Source organism: Lasiodiplodia theobromae, assembly GCF_012971845.1.
Source record: "Lasiodiplodia theobromae strain AM2As chromosome Unknown scaffold_14, whole genome shotgun sequence".
Taxonomy (NCBI): Eukaryota; Fungi; Ascomycota; class Dothideomycetes; order Botryosphaeriales; family Botryosphaeriaceae; genus Lasiodiplodia; species Lasiodiplodia theobromae.
Genome location: NW_023336344.1, coordinates 609,385 through 631,415, shown reverse-complemented (window position 1 = coordinate 631,415; position 22,031 = coordinate 609,385). Strand labels below are relative to the sequence as shown.

At 54.6% G+C, this 22,031-nt stretch overlaps 5 protein-coding genes across 5 annotated transcripts; 3 read left to right on the top strand and 2 right to left on the bottom strand.

The window, feature by feature from the left end:
• Positions 1-1,078: 1,078 nt before the first annotated feature.
• LTHEOB_5233 (Nol1/Nop2 Sun family protein) lies at positions 1,079-3,035 on the bottom strand (the record flags this gene model as incomplete). Its single annotated transcript, XM_035514356.1, has 2 exons — positions 1,079-2,632; positions 2,835-3,035. 2 exons carry the CDS (start codon positions 3,033-3,035, stop codon positions 1,079-1,081), a joined length of 1,755 nt encoding a protein of 584 aa, XP_035374101.1.
• Positions 3,036-3,534: 499 nt separating this feature from the next.
• On the top strand, positions 3,535-5,758 carry LTHEOB_5232 (Chromosome segregation protein smc-like; the record flags this gene model as incomplete). The annotated part of the gene is made up of 2 exons (XM_035514355.1): positions 3,535-4,071; positions 4,163-5,758. 2 exons carry the CDS (start codon positions 3,535-3,537, stop codon positions 5,756-5,758), a joined length of 2,133 nt encoding a protein of 710 aa, XP_035374100.1.
• Positions 5,759-6,873: 1,115 nt separating this feature from the next.
• Positions 6,874-8,778, top strand: LTHEOB_5231 (uncharacterized protein; the record flags this gene model as incomplete). The annotated part of the gene is made up of 5 exons (XM_035514354.1): positions 6,874-7,088; positions 7,296-7,776; positions 7,840-8,320; positions 8,368-8,646; positions 8,705-8,778. 5 exons carry the CDS (start codon positions 6,874-6,876, stop codon positions 8,776-8,778), a joined length of 1,530 nt encoding a protein of 509 aa, XP_035374099.1.
• A 3,132-nt stretch (positions 8,779-11,910) lies between these two features.
• On the bottom strand, positions 11,911-17,426 carry LTHEOB_5230 (Ssu processome component; the record flags this gene model as incomplete). The annotated part of the gene is made up of 16 exons (XM_035514353.1): positions 11,911-12,314; positions 12,375-13,224; positions 13,270-13,280; positions 13,356-13,405; positions 13,454-13,612; positions 13,664-13,695; positions 13,759-14,348; positions 14,409-14,682; positions 14,734-15,008; positions 15,198-15,319; positions 15,377-15,504; positions 15,592-15,609; positions 15,667-15,759; positions 15,805-16,427; positions 16,473-16,987; positions 17,050-17,426. 16 exons carry the CDS (start codon positions 17,424-17,426, stop codon positions 11,911-11,913), a joined length of 4,521 nt encoding a protein of 1,506 aa, XP_035374098.1.
• Positions 17,427-17,652: 226 nt separating this feature from the next.
• Positions 17,653-21,092, top strand: LTHEOB_5229 (uncharacterized protein; the record flags this gene model as incomplete). Its single annotated transcript, XM_035514351.1, has 9 exons — positions 17,653-17,667; positions 17,720-17,942; positions 18,078-18,522; positions 18,604-18,649; positions 18,704-18,859; positions 18,920-18,950; positions 19,008-19,456; positions 19,538-20,712; positions 20,786-21,092. The coding sequence occupies 9 exons, from the start codon at positions 17,653-17,655 to the stop codon at positions 21,090-21,092; spliced, it is 2,847 nt and encodes a 948-aa protein (XP_035374097.1).
• Between the last annotated feature and the right edge of the window lie 939 nt (positions 21,093-22,031).

The window sequence follows — 22,031 nt, the reverse complement described above, 5'->3', positions numbered from 1 at the left end:
ATTCGACGTTGCCCTTCGCGCAGCCGTCTCGCAGACGCTCCGAATCTGACATGATCACCAACCTAGGGTCCCCGAAGCCGAAGTCAGTCTTCTCGCCCACATATATCAGACGAGAAGGAACGGAATCGCTGAATTTTCGGTGACCGCATTCTTCTGAGCATCTCCAGAGAGATGACTTCATCATGGAAATCTTCTCCCATAAGTCTGGAGTTTTGGGGGGTTCCTCAGGTATGTTCAGCCATGTCGCACATGGCCCTAATATTGCACGTTAATGCCCAACTGCTCAGAACCATTGGGAGACTCTTACCTTTAGGAGCATCTATCCTAATATCAACACCTTTAAAGTACCAAGCACTGCCATCGTCCCAACAAACCTCTGGGTTCAGGCCTCCGAATATTCTGAGAGGAACGCCGTTCTCTCTGATGGCTTCGTACCACGTATACGAAAGGGACCGAATAACAATGGTTCGCTCCGGATCGCCGAATGTACGATACGAGTCGGAGTTTGCGTACCACCTTATCCAATCGCGGAGTAAGGCACAAAATCCACATCCAGCAGCAGACTCCTTCAGATCAGGCAGCTCAGGGAACGTATCCTCTCTGCCATACTGGCATGTGAAATATTGGATTTTCACAGGACCGTAACTGCGAGGATATTTTATGTGATATCTGTCAAGCAAATAGTGAGAATCCTCGAGTGTACGGACAGTGCCACCAGAAAAAGCAGCGACGTTCTTTCCCGGTATTGATTCGTCCCGGAAACCTCCCCAGGAGGCGTCGTCGATCTCCAGGACCTTGCAGTATTGACACAATATCCCCATGGCCAAGTCCAAGAAAGCGGCCCGGGGTTGTGACAGTTCGTCGAAGCGGTCCAAAAAGATGTGTGGGTGCAAGGTTGAGGTTTGGTAGCTGATTTTGATCATTAGGCAGCTACGACATCTGCTGCCCCACTTCGCTGTGGGCAACCACCTGCAAGCTTCGGCGTTCGGCACGGCTTAGCCCAAGGTCTGGCGCTTAGAAGAAATTCCGAGATGCAATACAATCCAATCAATAATAAGTCCGAGCCCTCTTGAGCGTATCAATCACTAAACCCGCCCCACTCATCCTCATCCTCATCCTCTCCTACTTCACCACCATCCCCCACCCCATCATAATCCCCATCATCCTCCCCCTCCCTCACAAACCCCGCCACAAAAAAACCCATCGTCCCCTCCCCCGTCCCTTTCTCCCCCCTCACACACGCCTCCCTCACAACCTCCTTCACCTCCTCTTCCCCCTCCATCCCGAACCTCCGCGCTAACTCCGCCAAATCCACCCCTTCGACACCCTCACACGCCCCCCTCTCCCCCCGCACATTCCAGCGCCTCATCCCCTCCACCTGCTCGTCCCTCCGCAAAACGCGCCACCCCCGCGCGCGGGCGACGCCCGACGCCAGCGCGCGCAGGACGACGTGCTCGTTTTCCTGCGCGTGGATGCTGCAGGTCGAATACGATATCTTGCGCGCCGCTGGAAAAGCCATGGCGCGGGTGAGGAGCTTGAGTTGGAAGGAGGAGAGGGAGGTGAGGCGGGCGGAGAGGTCGTCGGTTTTGTTGTCCGTGTCTTCGGTTTCTTGTTCGGTGAGGGGGAGGGTGGCCGGGGCCGGTTCTTGGGGGGAAGCGGAGGGGTTGGTGGCGGCGGTGCCCTTGCGCTTGCGCTTCTTGCCGCGGGTGGCGTTGCCGGTGGTGGATGGTTGGGGGGCAGGGGCGGCGCTGGGCAGGACGAGCTTGACGTCGTCGTCGCGGCTGACGATGCCGCTGCCGGAGCAGCTGGGGTCGAGGAGGATGGCGCCGACGGAGGCGAGCTCGGGGCTGTGCGGGTCGAGGTTGAGGAAGTCCTGGCGCTGTTTGACGGTAACTAGGCTGCTCGCTCCAGCCAGGTTGACCATCTTCTCCAGGATGCCCGAGCGGCGCTTGTCGCGCTCGCAGGCGATGATGCGTTGCTTCGGCGTCTTCTTCTTTTCTCCCCCGGCGGCGACTATCTTGTTGTTCTCCGCAACGATGGCGGCCAGATGCGTCGTCTTGTTGCCGGGTGCCGCGCAGCCGTCGATGGCGTCGCCGTCGCCGGGTTGCACGTTTAGTAGGTAGGCTGGAAAACATGACGCCTTGTCTTGGATGATCAGCTCGCCGGCTTGGTAGGCCTTGACGCGCGAGAGGTCGGCGCGCGGCGGCAGCGCTAGCAGGTTCGGGATGTGCGCGTCGATGTGGAGCACCTTGGCCGACGCGGGCGCCGCCATGACATCTACGAGCGCGTCCTTGCGCGTGTAGTCGGCGAAGGTCGTGCGGAGCTGGGCGTCCAGCGTCGTGCGTACTGCGTTCACTCGTACCCAGCGGGGGTGCTCGGTGATGGTGCTGGGGGCGGCGGAGGAGGCGTCGCTGTTGGCGCTGATGCCAGATTCGGCGCAGGCGTTGATGTGCTGCCGGAAGGCGTCGAGCGTGCTGAAGCCGCGCTTTACGCGTAGCTTGGTGAATTCGGCGCTCAGACGGGCTTTATGTCTGGTGATGGCGAGCTTCAGCGGGTGGTTCGCTGGTGCCGCCACGCCGCCTTTTGAGATAAGAAGATCATGGGTAAGAAGAACGGCAAGGAGAGGTGTGAGCTGTGGAGTGTTAGAATACAGATCTTGAAATAGTGTTCTTGACAGAGAACGATAGAGGCATATTTGAATCCAAAATGAAAAAAATAAAAAAGATGGAAAAGATACAGAGAGGTAGAATAGAAGAAGAGACTGAAACTAGAACACGTAAAGAAGGATCGGTTGATAGTAATGTTCGGACTAGGTGCAGGAAAGTACGACTAACCTTTTTCTCCAACTTTAAGATACCGCTCTTCTCGACAACATCTTTTAGGACGGCAGACCACTTGGTGGCCTCAGTGACCAGGGCGTAGATGGCAGTAGGTTTGCTCTTCAGCCCTTTCTTCCCGTATATCCTGGAGGTGAGCGAGCCGCCAACATTGTCGGCATTCTCCAGAATGGTTGCTGCCTCATAGTACAGCGACATGACGAAAGATGTGCGTTGAGTTGAAGAGTCAAGCTTTTTTCATGGCCGGTGCGCATTGATACCGCCGCGCCGACCGTAACATGAGCGCAAAAAGTACGGGCGGCTACAACACTCCAGAGCGCAACTTTCATTCAGCGTAGAGCTGCTTACAAGAGTAGAGCCGCTCAAGAGGTCACATAAGCATCTCATTAAGTCTAACTTTTGACGTTCAGCTTGACTCATATCAATGACACAATTTCGCCAATCAGTCTGAAGAAATGCGTTGGTTTCGGGGAGGCGCTTGCCGTGCGGCGTCAGGATTGGGGTGGCGGGCGGTTGCCGGAGAAACGACTGCTTACAGGGCCGAGCTTTCATCAACACCTAACTGCCCGCACTTCTCCTCGCATCTGCAACCAGCCTCCACTAACAAAAATTTAATTTTCCCCCCCTTCTCCCCTTCCCCCAGCGAGAAGAAAGCTCGCAACAGTACCCGCGAGCACTCACACACACCGATCCCACAATGGATCCGCAAACACTACCACAACAATCGCCCGACGCAGCAGCAGCAGCAGTTGGCTCGCCGCTCGCCGCCCTCTCCCCCGAACGCCTCAACAACATGCGCTCCCCACTAATGCTTCCAACCACCACCACCGGCCGCGGCAGCCTGCCCTGCTCGCCCACCTCGTCCGCCTCCGACAACGGCAGCGGCAGCAACAACACCGACTACTACGGCAGCCTGCGGCTGGGCTCGCCGCCGAAGCTGCGTGCCAGCCACCACGGCCACGCGCGCAACTCGTCGTCAGACGTGCGCGCCGCCGTCGCCCGCTTCGAGCAGCTCGACCACCGCGAGCTGCATCGCCGCGATGAAGCGGCTGTGCGGCGCGCTGAGATGGCGCGCGAGATGGCGGAGCTGGATGCCCGGCGGCTGCGCGACGATAAGGACGGCTTCGAGAAGGAGGCACGCCGGATCCGTGAGGAGGCGAGGAAGATGAAGAAGGAGGCTGAGGAGAGCAGGGAGCGGGAGAGGAAGGTCGCGAAGAGGCTGGAGGTCGTCATGGTAAGTTTTGTCTTTTTTTCCCTCTTGGTCGCACGAGGTGTGGAAAGCTAGTGGAAGCGGGAGGGGGGACGGTTGCTGATGGGTAGCACAGGAGGAGCTGCACCGCGTGAAAGAGACCCACAGCCATGCCCAGGGTCTGTACGAGAAGGAGATCCGCAAAGCCCGCAAGGAAGCGTTCAAGTCGTCGTCCGCGTTGGTCAAGATGCAGGAGGAGCTCAAGGCCACCCGCAACTCGCTCCGCATCACCCAGTCCGGCCTCGAGTCGGAGAAGATCAAGTGCGCCAAGCGCGAGCAGGAGGCTTTCCAGGCAGAGTACAAGCTGGTTGGCGTGCAGGAAGAGCTGTCCAAGGCCAGGGAGCAGATCAAGACTGTCGAGGAGGAGCGTGATGCTCTGAAGACTAGCCTCAAGGAGGAAGAGGTTGCCAGGATCGCCGCCGAGGGCCTGATTGCTCTGCCTGCATCGAGGCCCGGCGAAGAGGATGAGTTTGATTCGCCCAAGAAGACGCCGTCTAAGCTTAGGGTATGCTCGGGTTCCGACAAGGAGAACTTCATCCCGTCGAGTCCTTCCAAGAACGCCGAACTCAAGTCTCTCCATGAGGATCTGGCTGCCGAGCGTCGCCGCCGTGAGCGTGCCGAGGACACGGTCGAGTTCATGAAGATGGAGTGCCAGTTCCAGTGCTGCTCTTGCAGGATGGCCGAGCTGAACGGCGACAACTATATCCACGACGACACTTTCGAAAAGGAGATGGCCAAGATCAGGACCAGCCTGCCCGCCTCCATGACCCCTCCGATCAGCGATGGCGGCGATGCCGACGTTGATACTACTACCACGTCCAAGCGTTCGGTGCCCGCGAACGTGAGCCGGCCAGCGACGCCGCCTCACTCCGCCACCCTCTCGGACGAGCAACGTGAGTTGCTCTTTTCGCCGTCGACCGGCACTTTCCGCAGCGTCCCCTCGCCCGAAAAAGCGGCGGCTGAAGTAGAGGAGAAACAGCAGATCGAAGATGTTGAGATGACCGACATCGACGCACCACCCATGGAGGTTGCTGCCCCGGCGGCACCAGCCTCTCTCCCCACACCAGTGGAGCCCGCCCCCATGGAGATAGAGCAGGCCGCCGCTTCCGCCCGAGCCTCCCAAGTCTCCCGGGCCTCCCAAGCCTCCCGAGCCTCCAGCCGCCCTCCTTCTCCACCTCGCACTCCTGGCCCTGAGCGCGGCCGAAGCAGCACCTCGCACGCGCACTACTACTACCGCCACGCGTCCAACGCATCGTCATCATCCTACGCCGCCTCCACCTCCGCCGCCTCCGAGAGGCCTGCCCACAACAACAACACCAACAACTTCTTCCACCGCACCGTCACGACCACCACCACCATCCCCATGTGCTTCGACTCGCCCAAGCCCGCCTCCTCCTCCAACCATCACCACTTCCACACCGTCTCCCGCTCCACCTTCACCCCGTCGTCCCGTCCGAGCGTGCACGACGCCTTCGCGACGCCGACGGCGGCTGAGAAGGCCACCTTGCACCGCACGCCATCGTTCAAGGACCGTCCGTTTGACCGTGAGGTCGCGCTCGAGAAGATCCAGGAGCGGAGGCGGCGCGCGCGGAGTGTGGCTGAGGGCAAGGCGACGCCGCGGAGGCCGATGGTGGATGCTTCGTCGAGGAGGGAGGTTTCGGCGCCGATGTGAGGGCGTTTTGGGTGGTGGGAGAGCGGAGGGGAGTTGAGAGATTGATACCGATACCGATACCTCCTTTGTTGTAATATTTCCTGCGGTTTTTTAGTTTCTTTTGCTTCATTCTGGCTAGGGTTTCTCTTCTTTTCTTTTTCTCTCTCTTTTTGGGAAGGGTTATCGGGAGCCAAAGGCCGGGGCTGCTGCTAGGACTTTTTTTTGGGTACATATACCTGGATTGGGGGACTACACCATACCACGGCGTTTTTTTTTTTTCTTTTGTTTCTTCGATCTTCTCTTTCTCGTTTTGCTGCTGGGAAGCGTTTGCCGTTCGATATACCACACACATCCCATCCTCGTTCATTGAGATACCACTACTATGCATTTTCCGTTTGTCTTGTCGTCTTTGCAATTTGACATGCAATTGAGCGCATTTCGTCCGCACACACTGTTGATCATGGCATTTGCATCGGCATTGGGATGATGGAGTGATATGGATGGTGATTCGGGGTTTAATGTTGTAATAACGGGGCGAGGGAAAGGGTGGATTCTGCATGACAGTGTTGACGTAGGTCGAGGAGCTTGAGCCTTTTCCTAGAATAAGTCAATCGAGAGAACAGTAGCAACGCCTAAGAAGAATGTGATGGAGGACATCGGCAGACGTTGACAATGCTTAGAGGAAAGCAGTCTCTGGGTCCTAATGCTTGTAAGTTTCCATTCAAGATGAAGCTCTTATGAGTCCCCAAGTATACATGCTGCCAAACGACTGACTTCTTATTTAGATAATTCATATACACCGGAATAAGTAAAGAGCATCGGTCAGCTCGGAACTAAATACGCGAAGACTGGTCGATCGTGCTACAACCAAAATTTTCATGAGCAAAACATCAAAAATCGAACGATCGAGCATACACAGCCACAAGCATAGATTCTCTCTTCTTGGAATTTATAAAGCCTATTGGAGTATGGGAGCACTACCTCAAAAGGTTGATTGCATTTGCCACGTCATCAAGCCAGGGTGATACTGTGCTCTGCCCCGCTCCCATATTGGGAAGAGACAAGGCTGAAGCACATTCAAAGAACATGAATCTCTCGCATTACGCCCCGATTTTTCTTCAACACTCACGCCCATCATGGCTGCCAGAACCTCGAGATACCGCGAACGAAACGCACAAGGAACGCAGTTCCATCACTTCATTCCACGATTTATTCTGCGTAACTTCGCAGCGGCGACGCAACCTCCTTCCGGCCCGACCAAACGGCGTGGAAAATCGAAGGGCAAACCGCACGATTGTTTCATAAACTCCATCAACCTCCAGTCGGGCAACGTGGAACCATGCCAGCTACGGTCAGAGTTCGGGATCGTGGACATGTACCGAGAGAAGGATATGGGTGATGGATACGATTTGGAAAAGCGTCTTGCTCAGCTGGAGTCTGATGCAGCGACCATCATTCGGAAAGCGAAGAAGACTTTTGCTACACGGACCAATATCCTGGCTTTACGTCGTAGCGAGCGAGATTGTCTACGGAAGTTTTTCTTTCTCATGAAATACAGGAACAATGGTTTCCATCAACGGTACGATCACGACTCTTTAGACACGTACAACTCGGACGACAAGGAACATTTGAGAGAATACATGGAGAAGAGAAAGTTCAAGAGACCAAAGGATGTGTGGTTTGACAATATTCGACAAATTTTGGCTCTGGAGATGGATCCAGAAATGCGATGGGCGGAAAGGATACAGCAAACGGCGTACACGCACGATGCGCTCATGTTTATTCTGCACGCCCAGGGCAGCTTCATGTCGTTCTGTGCCCCGAAATTGGCGGGCCAGGAGTTTGTCCTCACAGAAAACGCATACGGCATCTTCGAGGGGCCCGTCAGCCCACGCATCGACCCGGACTCGGGTGAGCTCCAGCCTGGGGTTTACACGGAGTATCACAACTTCGCTCCGATCGCGCCTGACCTCATGGTCGTTTTCCGAAGCTTCATACTTCCAACATTGATCGACGAAGGCGACCAAGCTGAACGAGCGGTCTTGTTGAACGCTATGAAACAGCTTCACATCAAACCTGAATCAGCTGATTCGATCTTACAGGACCTTCCGGTCGGGAAATGCGGCAACAACTACTCCAAGATCGTGGATGGGAAGTTCGTTCCATTGAATGGATATCAAGGCCCTTCGGCGGACCATGTCTTTTATTTCAAATGTTTTCCCTTGGAGCCTCGTCATGTCGGTCTCATCAACGAACTTTTGCTGGAAGAGGCTTGGCCAACCAAGGCCATTGCCTTCCGATCCAATGACTACACGAAAGAAATCCTTGTCGATTACCTCAAAGACCCAAGAAAAGGATTCAAGGTCGTAACCGACCAACCTGATGACCCGCGGCTGAAGTACCTCCGGAAGCTTGAGCGCGCTGTTTCACTCCTCGGAGGCCCGAAAGTCAGCAGCGTCTACGAATGCATTAAACTTCCGAAGCCAGAAGTGCACATGTCGCAATGGGTTGCGACCATGGTTGGATTCGAACTGCTTGGCCAGCGCCAGGATCTCTACGAGATATACAAACATCTACGCCCAGGTATGGACATATCGCAAATACTGCAAGCTGTAGGCTGACAGTCCTAGGTGCAACTCCGGAGGATTATTTTTATGACGTCAGTCAGGCCGGGCGGATGTTATTCTTGCGTATTAAAACGGACGTCATCATGAACAACTGCAGGCTCTCGGATGCCAACAAAGAGATCGTCAGAGCCAATCGGCATGACATCCTTACATCCCTGCCTATTCAGAGAGTCTGGCTGTATCTGAAGGCGTTCAGGAATGCGCCGAAGTTTGATATTGCGGACTTCAAAATCCAAAAGGAGCCACTTGATCTCGACGGCCCAGAGGACTTTGTTGCTATGCGTACGTCTCTCTCTTCCGAATTCACATCTTGAAGAGATTTTTCTAACAATTTCAACAGACTTCAGCCATAAAGGGGTGAAATGGATGGCCCAGGCAATGTTTTTTGAGCCTCCGAGAGCGGGAAACAACTAAGGAAGCGGGTAACACTGACAAAGTTATGCTTAGAGACTCACCTCGGGTTTCTGGAAGTTGGGTCTATGCATTACTTTGCTCAAATAGGTGAACGCTGGAAACAGAATACACGCAGATGATCCATGCTCACATTCCCTATCTCTCTTTCCTCTAAAGCCAGATTGCGCCAGTCCCTCACTCCAGCACAACAGTCTCGAACACCGGCTCCGCTTGCATCCACCGTGTTAAATAGGCCCATCCCAGCCCTATTCGACGGCAGTATTCCCCACGTTCTTCGACCAACAGGAGGTTGACTACGGGAGGTGGGATAAGTGCATGCCCCTCAGAATCAAAAACTGTAAAGTTTTCTTCCCGGTCTCGCCACAACGTTTGTGCTGCAGCTTTAAACCTTTGACCTTGAGACTTCAATCCGTGGTGACTGGGATAGCTCGAGGCGAACCAGATTAGATCATTGTACACAGATAAAGAAATCGAAACGGCAACGGCTTTGATCCTGGTATTCGGAACAGTCGGCAATGATCGGCCGCACACCCGTGCCATTCCAATTATTTGGTCACGGTGATCGCGTAGCAAGCACTCGTTGCCATTTGGTCCAGAAGTAGTGATTATTGTAAGAAGTGCTGTCAGTACGCGGCCGACAAGGTCTCCTGGTTTTAGCTGGGTAGTGACACTTGCTGGAACTCCGTTCGCATCAATCGGTAGTGGACACTGATCCTCGCAGAACGAAACATAATTAGGCCATTGTGACTGTGCCGATGCGTCTAATTCTGCGAAGGTCATGCTTCGAGAGGACTCAAGTGACGGTGGCAGGCTTCCCTGAATGCAGTTTTGGATCCAGGCAACTGCCAGGCATAGATGAGGAGAGATTCCCTCACGATGATGGAGTCCCTCTTTACTCCACATTGAGGGTGCCCCTCTCGCTTTGATATGCAGGAGTGTAGGTTGTTCCTCAGACTCTGTGCATACCGACCACTGGACTAGTGTACCACAGAAAATCGAATCAGCATTCCCCGAACCGGATGCCTGACACTTGACCGAGGCCCACGTCCAACTTGGTAGGACGGAATTTCCAATAGATTGACCTTCGCGGGCTCCAGAATTTGGATCAATAGGTTGCCACAGAAGAGCCTGGTCGAAATTGTCGTGTGGTAGGCCGTAAATCAGACTGTCACCTCCATAAAGAGAGTTTCCTATTCCCGTGAAAGCATTGATGATATCCGAATCAAAAGTGAGAGAGCGCCTCGTGTATTTCAGGAGATGGTCAAAGTACTCCTTAATGGAAGACATTTCGACCAAGGGGCGCAATTGAGCCATCCCGGCCGGGAGATACTCTGCATGTGCCAGCCCTCCCGAGTTGCCTTCAGGCAAAACACCCTTGCCGCACTCAAAGAACACTTGGTTGTCCGTAAGCCAAAGTTTTCGTCTTGGCAAGACCGCCTCTTGGTATGTCCATGCCCTGGAAGACCAGATAGTTCTTTCTACGCTCTGCTGGATATTAGGCAACTGTTGTACGACCTCCATCCCGGAAAATTGAGCAAGATCCTGGTTGGTCCTTCGGGTTTTACTGATACCACATATGCCTGCATGCATATTCTCTGCCTCAGCAGCTATTATAACTACTTTCGCAGACTTGTAAATGCTCCCCATAGCCTGGATCTGTTGCATTTTGCTGTCGGGATCATCCTGCACAATGCATAAACGATCGACCCACAGGTATCTCTCCCCCAGCGCCATACATGCTCGAATGGCGTCTTCGACGGTGGCTGGTAATTCGGCTGGTTGAAGGCTGTCTCTGTGCTCCAGTTCTTCCACACAGTCTTTCGTGAGGACTCCTTTTATCCGCTCCCGTCTCTCCAGGTCCCTGCCCCAGACATAACTCAGGGCGATGAACTCAACTCCAGGCCATCCGTATACAAGACATCTGTCCTGAGCATCGATAAGTCGGAAGCCAGACGGTAGCTGTAACTGTTCTTGGCGACAATCCTCGTGCTCCCCATAACAGACCGTCGCACATTCCTTCAAGTAGTCCCAATTGATGAGTTCTTTGATCGTTTGTGACTGTGAAACCAAAAATTTCTCCCTTTTTTCATGTTCGGGATGGGCGTGCCAATTTGGAGCAAGATCTTCTGCAACCGACCAGGCATATTCGGGTCCAGAGGTGTTTCCTACTAGAAATTTACGTTTCTGTCCCTTGCGGCTGGAACCATCTCTTGAATGGACGCGCTTGTCATCCTCAGTTAAAATTGCAATCAAAGAGTGTTCAACAGATGCTCCTAAACACAGAGCAACCCGCAGAACGAATGAACAAAGAATGCAATCGGGAGGAGCATCATCTACTTCAGACACCCTCAAGTGGTCCATTGGGATCTTCGTGAATTTGTTTGCTCTGTGTTGCTCGCAAAAAAGGAGATGCCGAAGTCTCATATGCTGGCATCGACGGCAGAGTGATGGGTCTGGAGGCATGCAAGTAGGGCAGCGGTCGTGGAACATGACGTTTATCTCGTCTCTTGAAAAGTACCCATTGAGGACGTAGATCTTCTCGCAGAACTCGCATGTATGGAGGTCAATTTGGCGGGTTGCACTGTCGTTGGGACAGTCTCTACTTGGCGATTCCATGGCATGCAAAGAAAACAAGGCTTGAAAACTATTAGAACCAAGAAGCCCGGTACTTAAGAATAGCAGATACAAACGCGACGACCACTTACCGAAGGTGTACCAAAAAAACGCAGATATAGTCCAGGTCCCCGATTACGATACTCTTGAGGAGGGCCCAAGCCTAGCTTAAGTATTCAGCTTGAGGCAGAAGTCAACCCCGCTTTCAGTCTAGCTGTGATCAGCCTAACCCCTCAGCTGAGGTGCGGTGCGACATGCAGCTTATTTTTGTACAACCGTAACGATAAGCACATACGGAGAGGAAAACAGAAAAGTCTCAAGTCCCATTTTACACACCACCCAAGCGCCCATCTCAAAAAAAAAAAAAAAACGCTCACAAACTTTTCCCTCCCTCCCTCGCTCTCTTTTCTCTATACCTCCTACATAACGAAACGTAACGTCTCAAAAAACCACCACCCTGTCTTCCCCCAAACCAATTACCCCCTCTCCCTTCTCCCCTCATCCCCCCTCATCCCCCATCTACTGCAACATCCCCTCCAAACTCTCCCCCAAAATCTCCTCAATCCTTCTAATCCACCTCAGCGTCTCCCGCTCAACCTCCTCATCATCATCCTCCTGCAGTTCACTAATAAACGGCAGCATCTCCGGCAGGAGGGCCAACCACTCCTCGCCGAGCGCGTCCGTCAGCGCCTGCTGCGCGCGCACGGCAGCCAGACGCGTCGGCGCTTGGTCGGCGCGCATGAGCTGCAGGATGCGCGTGTTGAGGGCCTTGTGGTGGTCTGCGGCGTGCGAGGCGGCGGCGGCGAGGGCGGTGAGGGCGGGGATGGCGTGCGAGTGGAGGAGAGGGGAGGAAGCGGAAGTCGAGAGCTGGGTGAGCAAGGGCGTCGAGATGGTGGTGAAGTGGGAGGGGGCGGTCCAGAAGTCTAAGGGATGAGCATTAGTATATTGCCTTTTTGGATGTGTGTGTAAAGGGTAAGACTTACCATCCTCATCATTCTCAAAGCTCTTCGTCAACGCGCCCAACACCGCCCGCAGCAGCGCGGCATCCTCGGCGCCCTTGACCTCCTCACGGCCCAAAACCTCAGCAGCCAGCTCAAGCACGTAGCTGGAGTAGCTGGTGACGATGCTGCGCAGCTTGTCGAAGAAGGCGCCGAGGAAGACGAACAGGCTGGTGGCGCGCAGCGTGCGGCCGCGGGCCTCCTTCTTCGGCAGGGCCGACGCTGCCCACTCGACCAGGCGCACGAAGAAGGGGCGGAAGGAAGCGTCGTTCAGCTTCATGACCATGGTCAGGGCGACGGCGTTGATCTGCTCTTCCAGCTCGTTGATCTCGCTAAGCGTCTCGCTCTCCTCCGCATCGTCCGAAGTGCTCTGCAGCTGGGTGCGGCGGAGGTCGAACGCCTTGAGGAAGAAGCTGAACAGCGTCTGCGCGCTCTTGCCGACGACGGACTTGGGGCGCGTCTCGAGAGCCGTGTGCAGCATGGAAAGGTGCTCCTTCGGCGCAGGGAAGCCAGCATTGACTGCGCTGTCCCAGTTGCGGTCGAGCGCGGTGAAGCAGTCCTTCGCGTCGATCTGCCTGGCAGCCAGGTGGCAGAACTGCTTGCGGTTCTCGTCGGCCTCGTCGCTGAGCTCGGCAGCGGCGGACTTGTGCGAGAGTTGCAGTGCCGAATCGAGGTAAGAGCCCGAGAAGATGTAGGGAATGCGCTCGATGATGGAAGACAGGAGCGAGTAGACGGCATTGTGCAGGCTGTCTCCCTTGGCACCCGCATTGATGCTTTCCTCGAGGTATGCGAAAGCCTTGGGGAGAACCTTCGGGATGAGAGGAATGAAGTCATCCTGCAGAATTTCCACAGTGGATGCAAGGCAAAGAAGGGACATGACGCGCAGACGATCTTCGGAAGCACCAAGGGCCCGGTCGCCAGCAACGACTTCGGCCGCTGTTGCGACGGCTGCAGTGTCCTTCTTACCAAACTTCTCCGAAATCTGGTCGATGCAAGCGACGGCCGTGTGTTTGAGGCTGATATCTTCAGAGTTCTGGATGACGGAAGTGATGCGAGGCAAGAACTCAAGCAGGGCAATCCTAGCCGGAGCATCGCCTTGCTTGACATTGATGGCCTGAGCCTCAACAGCGCGAAGGGCCGTACGGCGGACATCGTCGCTTGCATGGCCGAGGAGAGTGTCAGTAGACTTGACAAGCTCGGCGGTAGGCAGCAGACGAAGGAGGCTGGAGAGTATCTGGCCACAAGCGGCCCTGAGATCCTCCTGCTGCTTGTACTGCTGAGACATTTGAATCGTCTTCTCAAGGAGCTGGGTAAAGACGGTGCGGAGTGCGGCAGCATCCTCACTATCCTCCCTCAGCACTCTCAGAACCCTGCTGTGGAGGTGACCGTCCTGGAGTAGCGACGAAAGAGCCTCGAGAAGAGTGACAGCGGTTTCCTGAATCTGGTCCGCGTCCTTCTCACTCAAAGAGAAGAGGACTTCAGACATGGTGCGCTTAGGCTTCAGTGCATCCTGAACAAGCTCAAGATACCTCGTAGAAGCCTTCAAGTTGGTGACAGGATCAAACATCCTCATCAGCTCAGTAGCGAAACGGCGAACTGCCGCATCCTCGGGGTACTTTTCAAGAAGCATGGCGAGAATGGCAAAGAGAGAGTCGTCAGGGCCGAGTTTCTTAGTCAGCTGTCCGAAAAGACCGAGGCGACGATGCAGAGGGATGTGCTCATACGCCGCCGTGAAGCTGAGCAGAAGGTCAGCAGCACCGAGAACCAGATCCCTCTTCCTCTTGCGCAGAGATGCCGCAAGGGGCGGCACCACGCGGGAGACTGTTTGGTCGACAACATGTGCCGAGTAGTCGTCCGTCTGGCGGAGGATCGAAGAGCCCATGAAGGTGAAAATTGGCATGACGCTGTGAAGCACAACATCCGGAACGCATGTAGCCAGGCTTGAGATGAGCAGAAGTGCTGCATTCTGGACTTGCGGGTTGGACGTGTGACGAACGCATTCGACGAGGAGATCCGCACGGATAGTGGACTGGTCGATCTCTGCGCCGGTAGCCTTCATTCTGTCGACAATGGCCAGGAGGGAACTGATAATGAGGCTCTGGAGGTAGACCAGGCTGGAGCTCGTCTGGACCTTGTACTGCTGAAGCTCGCCAAGAATATGGAACAAACCGCGCAGCAGAGCCGGGTGGTTTTCTGGAGACGAACCTTCGACAAGTTCAAGGACCAAAGTAAGTTTCTCAAGGGCCTTGGTAGTCTCCTCGGTATCCCTGGGGTCGAAACGGGCCATTTCAGCCTTGCTGGTTCTCCTACGCTTCGCTGCGGGCGGGTTCTCTGGGAGCTGCACGGCATTCGGAATGTCATCGAGGAATGCAACGAGAACGTCCGTAGGAAGTTCAACCGTCCTCAAAGTCTCGAGAGCATTGTCCCGTCTGGTCTTGACAAGTGCGTCATCAGACGAGTCGAGAGCAAGACCAAGCAAGAATTGGGCTGCCTCCCGCTTCATGCTTCCCTTCAATGAGGACCAGATTGCACGCAGGCGCTCGAAAGCGGCCTGCTGGATGTTGGCTCGATCCGTTCCAAACTTGCCTTCGATGATTCTCTGCAACAAGTGCAGACCCTCTGCATCGCGAGATCCAATTGCACGAAGGTGAAGTCGGTCAACTTCGACCAGATCGAGCGACTCAATGCTGCAGATAGCAGTGGCTTCAGCCTTGGAGAGGGAGAGCCACTTCTCCACCGCAGGAAGCATAATCTGGACACGAGAGCTCGACCCGCTCTTGCCAACTTGGTCAAAGAACGAGAACAAACGCAACCTGATTCCAAGGAGGGGCGTGTTCACAGCGTGGCTGCTCAGGAAGCCGCAAAGAGAGGTTCTGAGAGCAGACTTGAATTCAGGGCCGTGTGCCGATGCTCCTGCATGCTTGTGGGCGCTGTCGTCCATCGCGGTCTGGAAGACTTGCTTGATATGGTTCGCATCCAGAGCGCACTCTTCCAAGGTTGGCAGGACTGCGGCAGTCAGCACTTTAGCAGCATCATCGGTAGAAAGCCACTTGATAGACTTGGACGAGCTTCCGTAAATCGTCTCGCGGCCCCAAACGGCAGCCTTGGTGCCCTTCTTCGCAGGGAATTTTCCGGCGAGAGCCGCAGCGCATTCTGCAGCAGCTTTACGGACACCAGGGGAGTTGTCTGCGAGACCGCTTACAACGTAAGGGATGAGAGCCTGGAAGTCGGACTTCGTATCTTGAAGCGCGCCAAACCATTGCGTCGCCAGCCTCACTGCAGTGCTCCTTGCTAGGGCTGGGTACGATCCACACCAGAACCGAGCAAGGAAAGTTAGGTAGCGAGAGTCGTTCCCAGAGAAGAGAGGAACCTGCGAGAATTTCTCGAGAGAGTCCTGAGAAGATACGCATCGCACAAATGCTTTTGAGAGAGCCTCGAAAGTTGCCGAATCATGGGAGACCAAGAATGATTCCTCCGTTGTCTCAGAAGGCAGCGTAGACAGAATGTCCTCAATAGCATCTGCCAAGGCAGGTTGGGAATCCTCCATGTCGACGTCGTCATCTTCATCCTTCTTGGGTTCCAGAGCTGGCCGCAGGACGGTCTTGAGCTGCATCTCCAACTTCTCAACGTCCATGCCCTCTCCGTCAATAACCTTTGCAATGGTCTGTCCGATGTCGGGCGACTGGTTCAGGCGGATGATCAAATCGGCTAGGAGATTCCGCTGCTCAGAAGTAACATCGGTAGCCAAGTCGATCCTCTGAACGGTGACTAGGAGCGACTTGATTATTACGCCGGTCTGCAGATCATCGTAGATCTGAGCGTGCAGGGTCTTCTCCACCACATCCAGCCATGCGGAGCTGTCCGAAGATGCCGACTTTCCGTATTTCTCTAGTATACCCAGGACACAGCCAAAAGCCAACCTGTCAACGCGACACCGCTGGGAGAGGTCCGAAATCCTGGCGGCCAGCTGATCCAATTTGAGGAGACTCCTCAAGACCGGTTTGGGTAGTTTTGCGCTCCGTCTCTCCTGGGCCAAAACTGCGAGTGAGGTCAGGGCATCACTCAATGTCTCTACAGACCAACTGGAAGTGACTGCTTCCATCATTCCGTTCAGAAGCTTGTCTTCAAATGATGCCTTGGTTGCCATGACCGTCATGATCATGTAGCAGCCGACCTTCAATTCGGGCGCATTCTTCAGGGTCAATGCCTCGTTGAGCACGGGAAGAATGCGCAAAATAACATCTTCCTCACGCTGGCGCTGGACATTTCCTCTGCCAGCCTTAGCCTCATCCAGCATGCCGTGAACAGCCTGGGTTGCCACACTAGCCCAGAAGGAGATCAGAGCTGGCGATTGCTGGTGTGCCTTGGTAACCTTCAGGACGTAGGAATTCAGGGCCGACAAGAAAGCCGGGGTGTGGGTGGCTGTGTACACGATCGTTTGACGCGGCGGACTTGCGAGCGAAGTAATGTAGGGAAAGAGGAATCGATAGGTGGGCGAAAACTTCTTGGGCAGAATGGATAGCAGGCTCAAGAAGACGGGAGTGCTGTGGTACGGGAGGAAAGTCAAGATGGTGAATTCTGTGTTGTATTCATGAATACTGCGGCGCCAAGACATGTCAGTATGAGTTAATTGGAGATTGATTGGCGAAGTCAAGCATACCGGAAGCGGCGAACGAGCCATTCGACAGCTTTCACTGCAGGCTTCAGCAGTATTCTGGCGCCGACCAAGCCGAGAAAGCTCTCCAACACAACATCCAGCTCCTCGTTCTCCTTCTTGGTCATCTGGGTCCTGTCCTCGGTCTTGCTCTGTTCGCTGAACAGGTTTTGCGCGAAGGCGGCGAAGCGAGGATCCAGCATGCATAGGTCCTGGTAGCCTTCGTGGCATATCTGGTAGATGGTATTGAAGTCCTGCGAGGCGGCAATCCTGGGCTCGAACAGCAGCGACTTGCCGTGAGAAGCCTTCTGAGCTTTCAGGTCGAGCTGGTGGGTGCTCGTTGCCGCGATCTGGGCGAGCTGCTGCTGGAGGGCGGACGTCATATTGGCGAGAGATTGATGGCGGTGTAGCGCAGCGCTGCGTCCATGGAAAAGAGAGGCGGGAGACGGGCGCAGCGCAAGTCGATTCTGAGAGTGTCGCGCAGCAGAGTGGATGCGATGCGCGCGCTCTCAGAACTGAAAATGCCCTCACCGCCCCAACTTTTTCTGCCGCTCCGGCCCGAATCGCCGACGCCCGCCGCTGATCTAACAGCTGTCGCCCGCCCGCAACATGGACCCTCCCCAGGTTCGTATGCCCCGCTGACCCGTCTCAACGTCGCCGATTAACCATGGATCAGGCCGAAAAACCTGCTGTGCCCAAATTCTCGAGCTTCAAACCAAAGCCTCCGCCACCCGCGCCACCCAAGGAACCCAGCCCCAATCACGACGACGAGAAACACCGCCGTCGACGAGACCACCACGAAGATCGCGAGCGCGATCACAAGAGCCATCGTGATCGCCACAGTCGCAGTCACCGTGACGACCGTGACCGCCGCCACCGCGACCGAGACCGAGATCACCGTGAGCATCGCGAGCATCGCGAACGCGAGAAGCGTGACGAGCGCCGCCACAAACACAAGCATGAGAGCGATACTAGGCGCGAAGAGAGACGCGACGACCGTGCTGTTGCAGAACGACCGGCTCAGAAACAAGCAGTAGGCGACGATGTCATATACGTTATCGACCGCAAAGGCGACTTGGCCAATCTCCAGTATGGCAGACTACACCAATACAGTGTGCCGCCTTACTACAGAGCAGGATACGGCTCTGTGCTAGGATTACCATCCTATGCGAGGATTGACAGGTTTTCTTCGGATGACCGCACCATTATCATTGACATGCGCCGACGTCATGGTGGATCTGAGCGCCAATTGCTGTCCAAAAGGGTCTTTGGCAAAGAGGCACCAATTCTGCGCCTTGTCAAGCCCACTCATTCCGATACTACCGGTGAACTCGATCAGAACCAGGATTTCATTCCTGTACGCAGCTTGAAGAGGAAGCGCGGCTCAGAATCGCCTGAGCCAGAGGCCGAGAAGATTGACTACAGATCAATTGAAGGCAAAGCCAAGCCTCCCAATCAGCCCGAAGACTCTGATTTAGAGTATGCTAGTGATGATGTGGATGCCGGCTCACATGCAGATTTCTTTTCCGAAACAAAGCAGCGGAATGCATTGCTGACCAGAAGAGTCCAAGACGAACCCAACGATCTCCAAACCTGGCTGGATCTGGTCGAACACCAGGAGTCGATGATCCGTATAGGGTCTTCTGATACTCATCGTCAGCTAAAGTCATCGGAGCTTCATGCCCTCGCGTCTCTCCGTTTTGATATCTACCAGAGAGCTTTGAAGGTTCTGAAGTCCGAGCGCCTGGTTGCTGCTCTTATGGACGAAAGTTCCAAGATTCACCAGAGAGAAGAACATTTCAACCGATGGAAGGAAGTGCTTTCAGAGAACCGCGAAAGTACGACTTTATGGATGAAATATCTCGACGCTCTACAGACCAATCTTGCGGAGTTTCATTTTGAGGACTGTAGGTCAAAGTTCTTGGAATGCTTGAAGATCATCTCAAAGTCTACCACAAGAGAAGCCCAGCACCTGCGTGTCTATGTATTCCTCCGGCTTACATCGCTGATGAAACATGCCGGCTATCACGAGAGGGCAATTGCGCTCTGGCAAGCATTGCTAGAGCTTCAGCTGTTCAGACCACCTACCTTCGGGGAGGACACGCCCAAGTCATCAATCTTGCAAGATTTTGAAGAGTTTTGGGAGAGCGAATGCCCCCGCTTCGGCGAGACCGGCGCCGTCGGCTGGGCGAATGCCAGACAAGATGGGGTCTTCCCAGACCCGCCTGAATCCACTATCCAAGATGAAGAGGTTGACATCTCTCTGCGACGCCTGTTCGAATCCTTTTCTCAGAAGGAGACTCACCGAATGAATGTCTTACAATGGCCAGGACGGACTACAGATGAGTTTGGAGAAGACGATCCTTTCCATGTTGTTCTGTACTCGGATATCAAGAACGAGCTCCAACTCCTGGTAGAGAAATTACCGCCAACCCTGCTCGTAGAAGCCTATCTCTGCTTCTGGGGTCTTCCGCCATTACCGTCCGATTTGCAGACTCGTTCATGGTGGCTTGACCCTTTCTTGCGGAGCGAGAAGCTCAACGCTACCGTATCCAAGCACCTCCTTCTAACAACCTCAGCTGAGCCTGAAGTTGACTCTCACTATGAGCTCGACAACTGGAACCCGCCAGCAGAATGTTTCCAGGTAACAACCGATGACCTCTTTTCCAAGGGCTTCTTTTCCGGAACACGCAATCAAGAACAACTGGAGTGGTTGAGTAGATCCCTCAAGACCTTGGCGGGCTCAATCTCAGACGACTCCATTGCTGAGTACTACCTCGCTTTCGAATGGCATTGCAACCCGACTGGCGCCGCAAAGGCTGCGAAGGCGCTTTTGAAGAAGCAATCATCAAGTCTACGTCTTTACAACGCATACGCCCTGATTGAGAGCCGGTCCGGAAAATCGGAAGCAGCCAACCGCGTGTTTTCCATGGCAATAGGTATGAGCAATCAGCTACCCGCTGAGGCCCGCAAGCACATAATCCTACTATGGCGATCTTGGATATGGGAGGCTCTCCGAACCGACGATCTGAGGTCCGCAAGGCACCGTCTTTCCTCAATTGGCGACGCCAAACCGGAACCAAAAGCGCGTTCTACCGATGACGACGATGACAAGTTCCATCCTGCTACAGTGCTCAAGGTCCGCAACACTCTCGTCGAGGGACGTGATCACAGCATATCCGTTGGCGATACCGTGCTAGCAGTATACTATGCAGAATGCCTCGCTCTCTTCACCTACATCCAAGAAGGAAGCAACATCGAAGCAGCTCTGAGCACATTCCTCGAAATGTCGTCCCTCCTACAGGCTCGCGGTCACCTGCACTCCGCCGCCAACGAGATCGCCCACCAACTCCAGTGTCAGCTGCTCTCGTACCACTCCAAGCGCGTCAAGCTCTTCAAGCCCGTCATCACGCGCTCGGTGGTGCACGAGAGCATCACGCTCTTCCCCAACAACACCAAGTTCCTGGCCATGTACGCCGCCAACGAAGCCCGCTTCCGCGTCGACGACCGCGTGCGCGCCATCATGCACGACGTCGTGCTGCAGCAGAACGAGCAGTCGATCGTCGGCTGGCTCTTCGCCATCTACTCCGAGCTCAAGCGCGGCGAGAATCTCGGCGGCACGACGCACGCCGTGCGCGCGGCTTTCGAGAAGGCGATTGATAGTGAGAGGTAACGTTCCCATTTTTCCCCCTTCCCACCACCACCCGAAGCATTGTAACTGACACACCTGTGCTATCCCCAGCGGTAAGAAGAGTTCTGCCCTGTGGTCCTCGTACGTCCTGTACCTCGTCTCGACCGCCGACCGCGCCGCCGCTAAGCGCGTCTTCTTCCGCGGCCTGCTGCACCTGCCTTACTCGAAGGCCTACCTTATGCTCGCCTTCGCCCACCTCGTCGACGACTTGGACTTTAAGGAGCTGCGGAGCGTGTACAACACGCTTCAGGAAAAAGAGCTGCGCGTGCATGTTGAGATTGAGGAAGAGATTGAGGATGTGCAGAGGGCGATTGATCGGAGGAGGCGGAGTCTGCCGGCGGCGGTGGAGAGTGAGTGAGCGTGGGTTCCGAGGGAAGGTTTGTTAGTCTAGGAGTATTTGGTAGGCTGCTGGCTAGTTCAAATCGTCTCTAAGGTTTGCGATATTGTCCCACAGCCTTTTGCCGCCTAACGGGCAGTCGGCGGTTTCTAAAAAGGACGAGATGAGATGAGGGGTTCAATTGCAACTCAAGGTATCTTCGGGCAGCTAGACTGAAACGAAAGCTTTGGCATCATCAGCGATTCTGCTTTCAAAGGAAGCAAAGCCCACTTCTGCTGTAACGGCCGTGTCTGCTACGAGCGTGTTACTAGTGGGGTATTGAGATTGAGATCAGCATCGATTCAATGGCTCAAAATATTACAAACTATTGTCCAGAGGCACTATGATTCTGCACGGTTTATGTTCGTTCAGATCTTTTGGAGAAGTTTATATCGACATGCCCATGGTAATATAGAAGTGTAGCGATAACACCTTGATAGCTTAAGTAATCCTTGCAGGGGCCCATTCCGCTTACTTGCAGGACTTGGCTGTTGCCTGCAACGCGACGGTGCGGGGCACTTTCTGGCCTACGTCTCCCAAATCCCTCGAAGAACTCAAAGGGTGTCGTCCTTTGCCCGCTGCGTTACCGAAGAGGAAAAATGGTTTGCGAAATATGCGAAGACATCGGCGGAATGTTAACACGCCAAAAATGGTGCTTGATGTTTTTGGGAAGTGTCGCAGACGTCCAGCAAAGAGCACCTACCTGCCAAAACTGTCAGGCGATATCAGAACTCCTCCAGCCTGTATCCAAGAAAGCTACTGATCTATTGAAGCTGCGTTCTTTTACAGATGGTCGCCCAGGGGCTCTCTATCTTAAGAGAGAACCTTCTGGTTCAGAGGCTATTTGCGAGTTTGTCATGCATAATGGCCCTACGCCACAGCGCATATCTGTAGGTTAGGGCACACCTCCAAAATTTTACG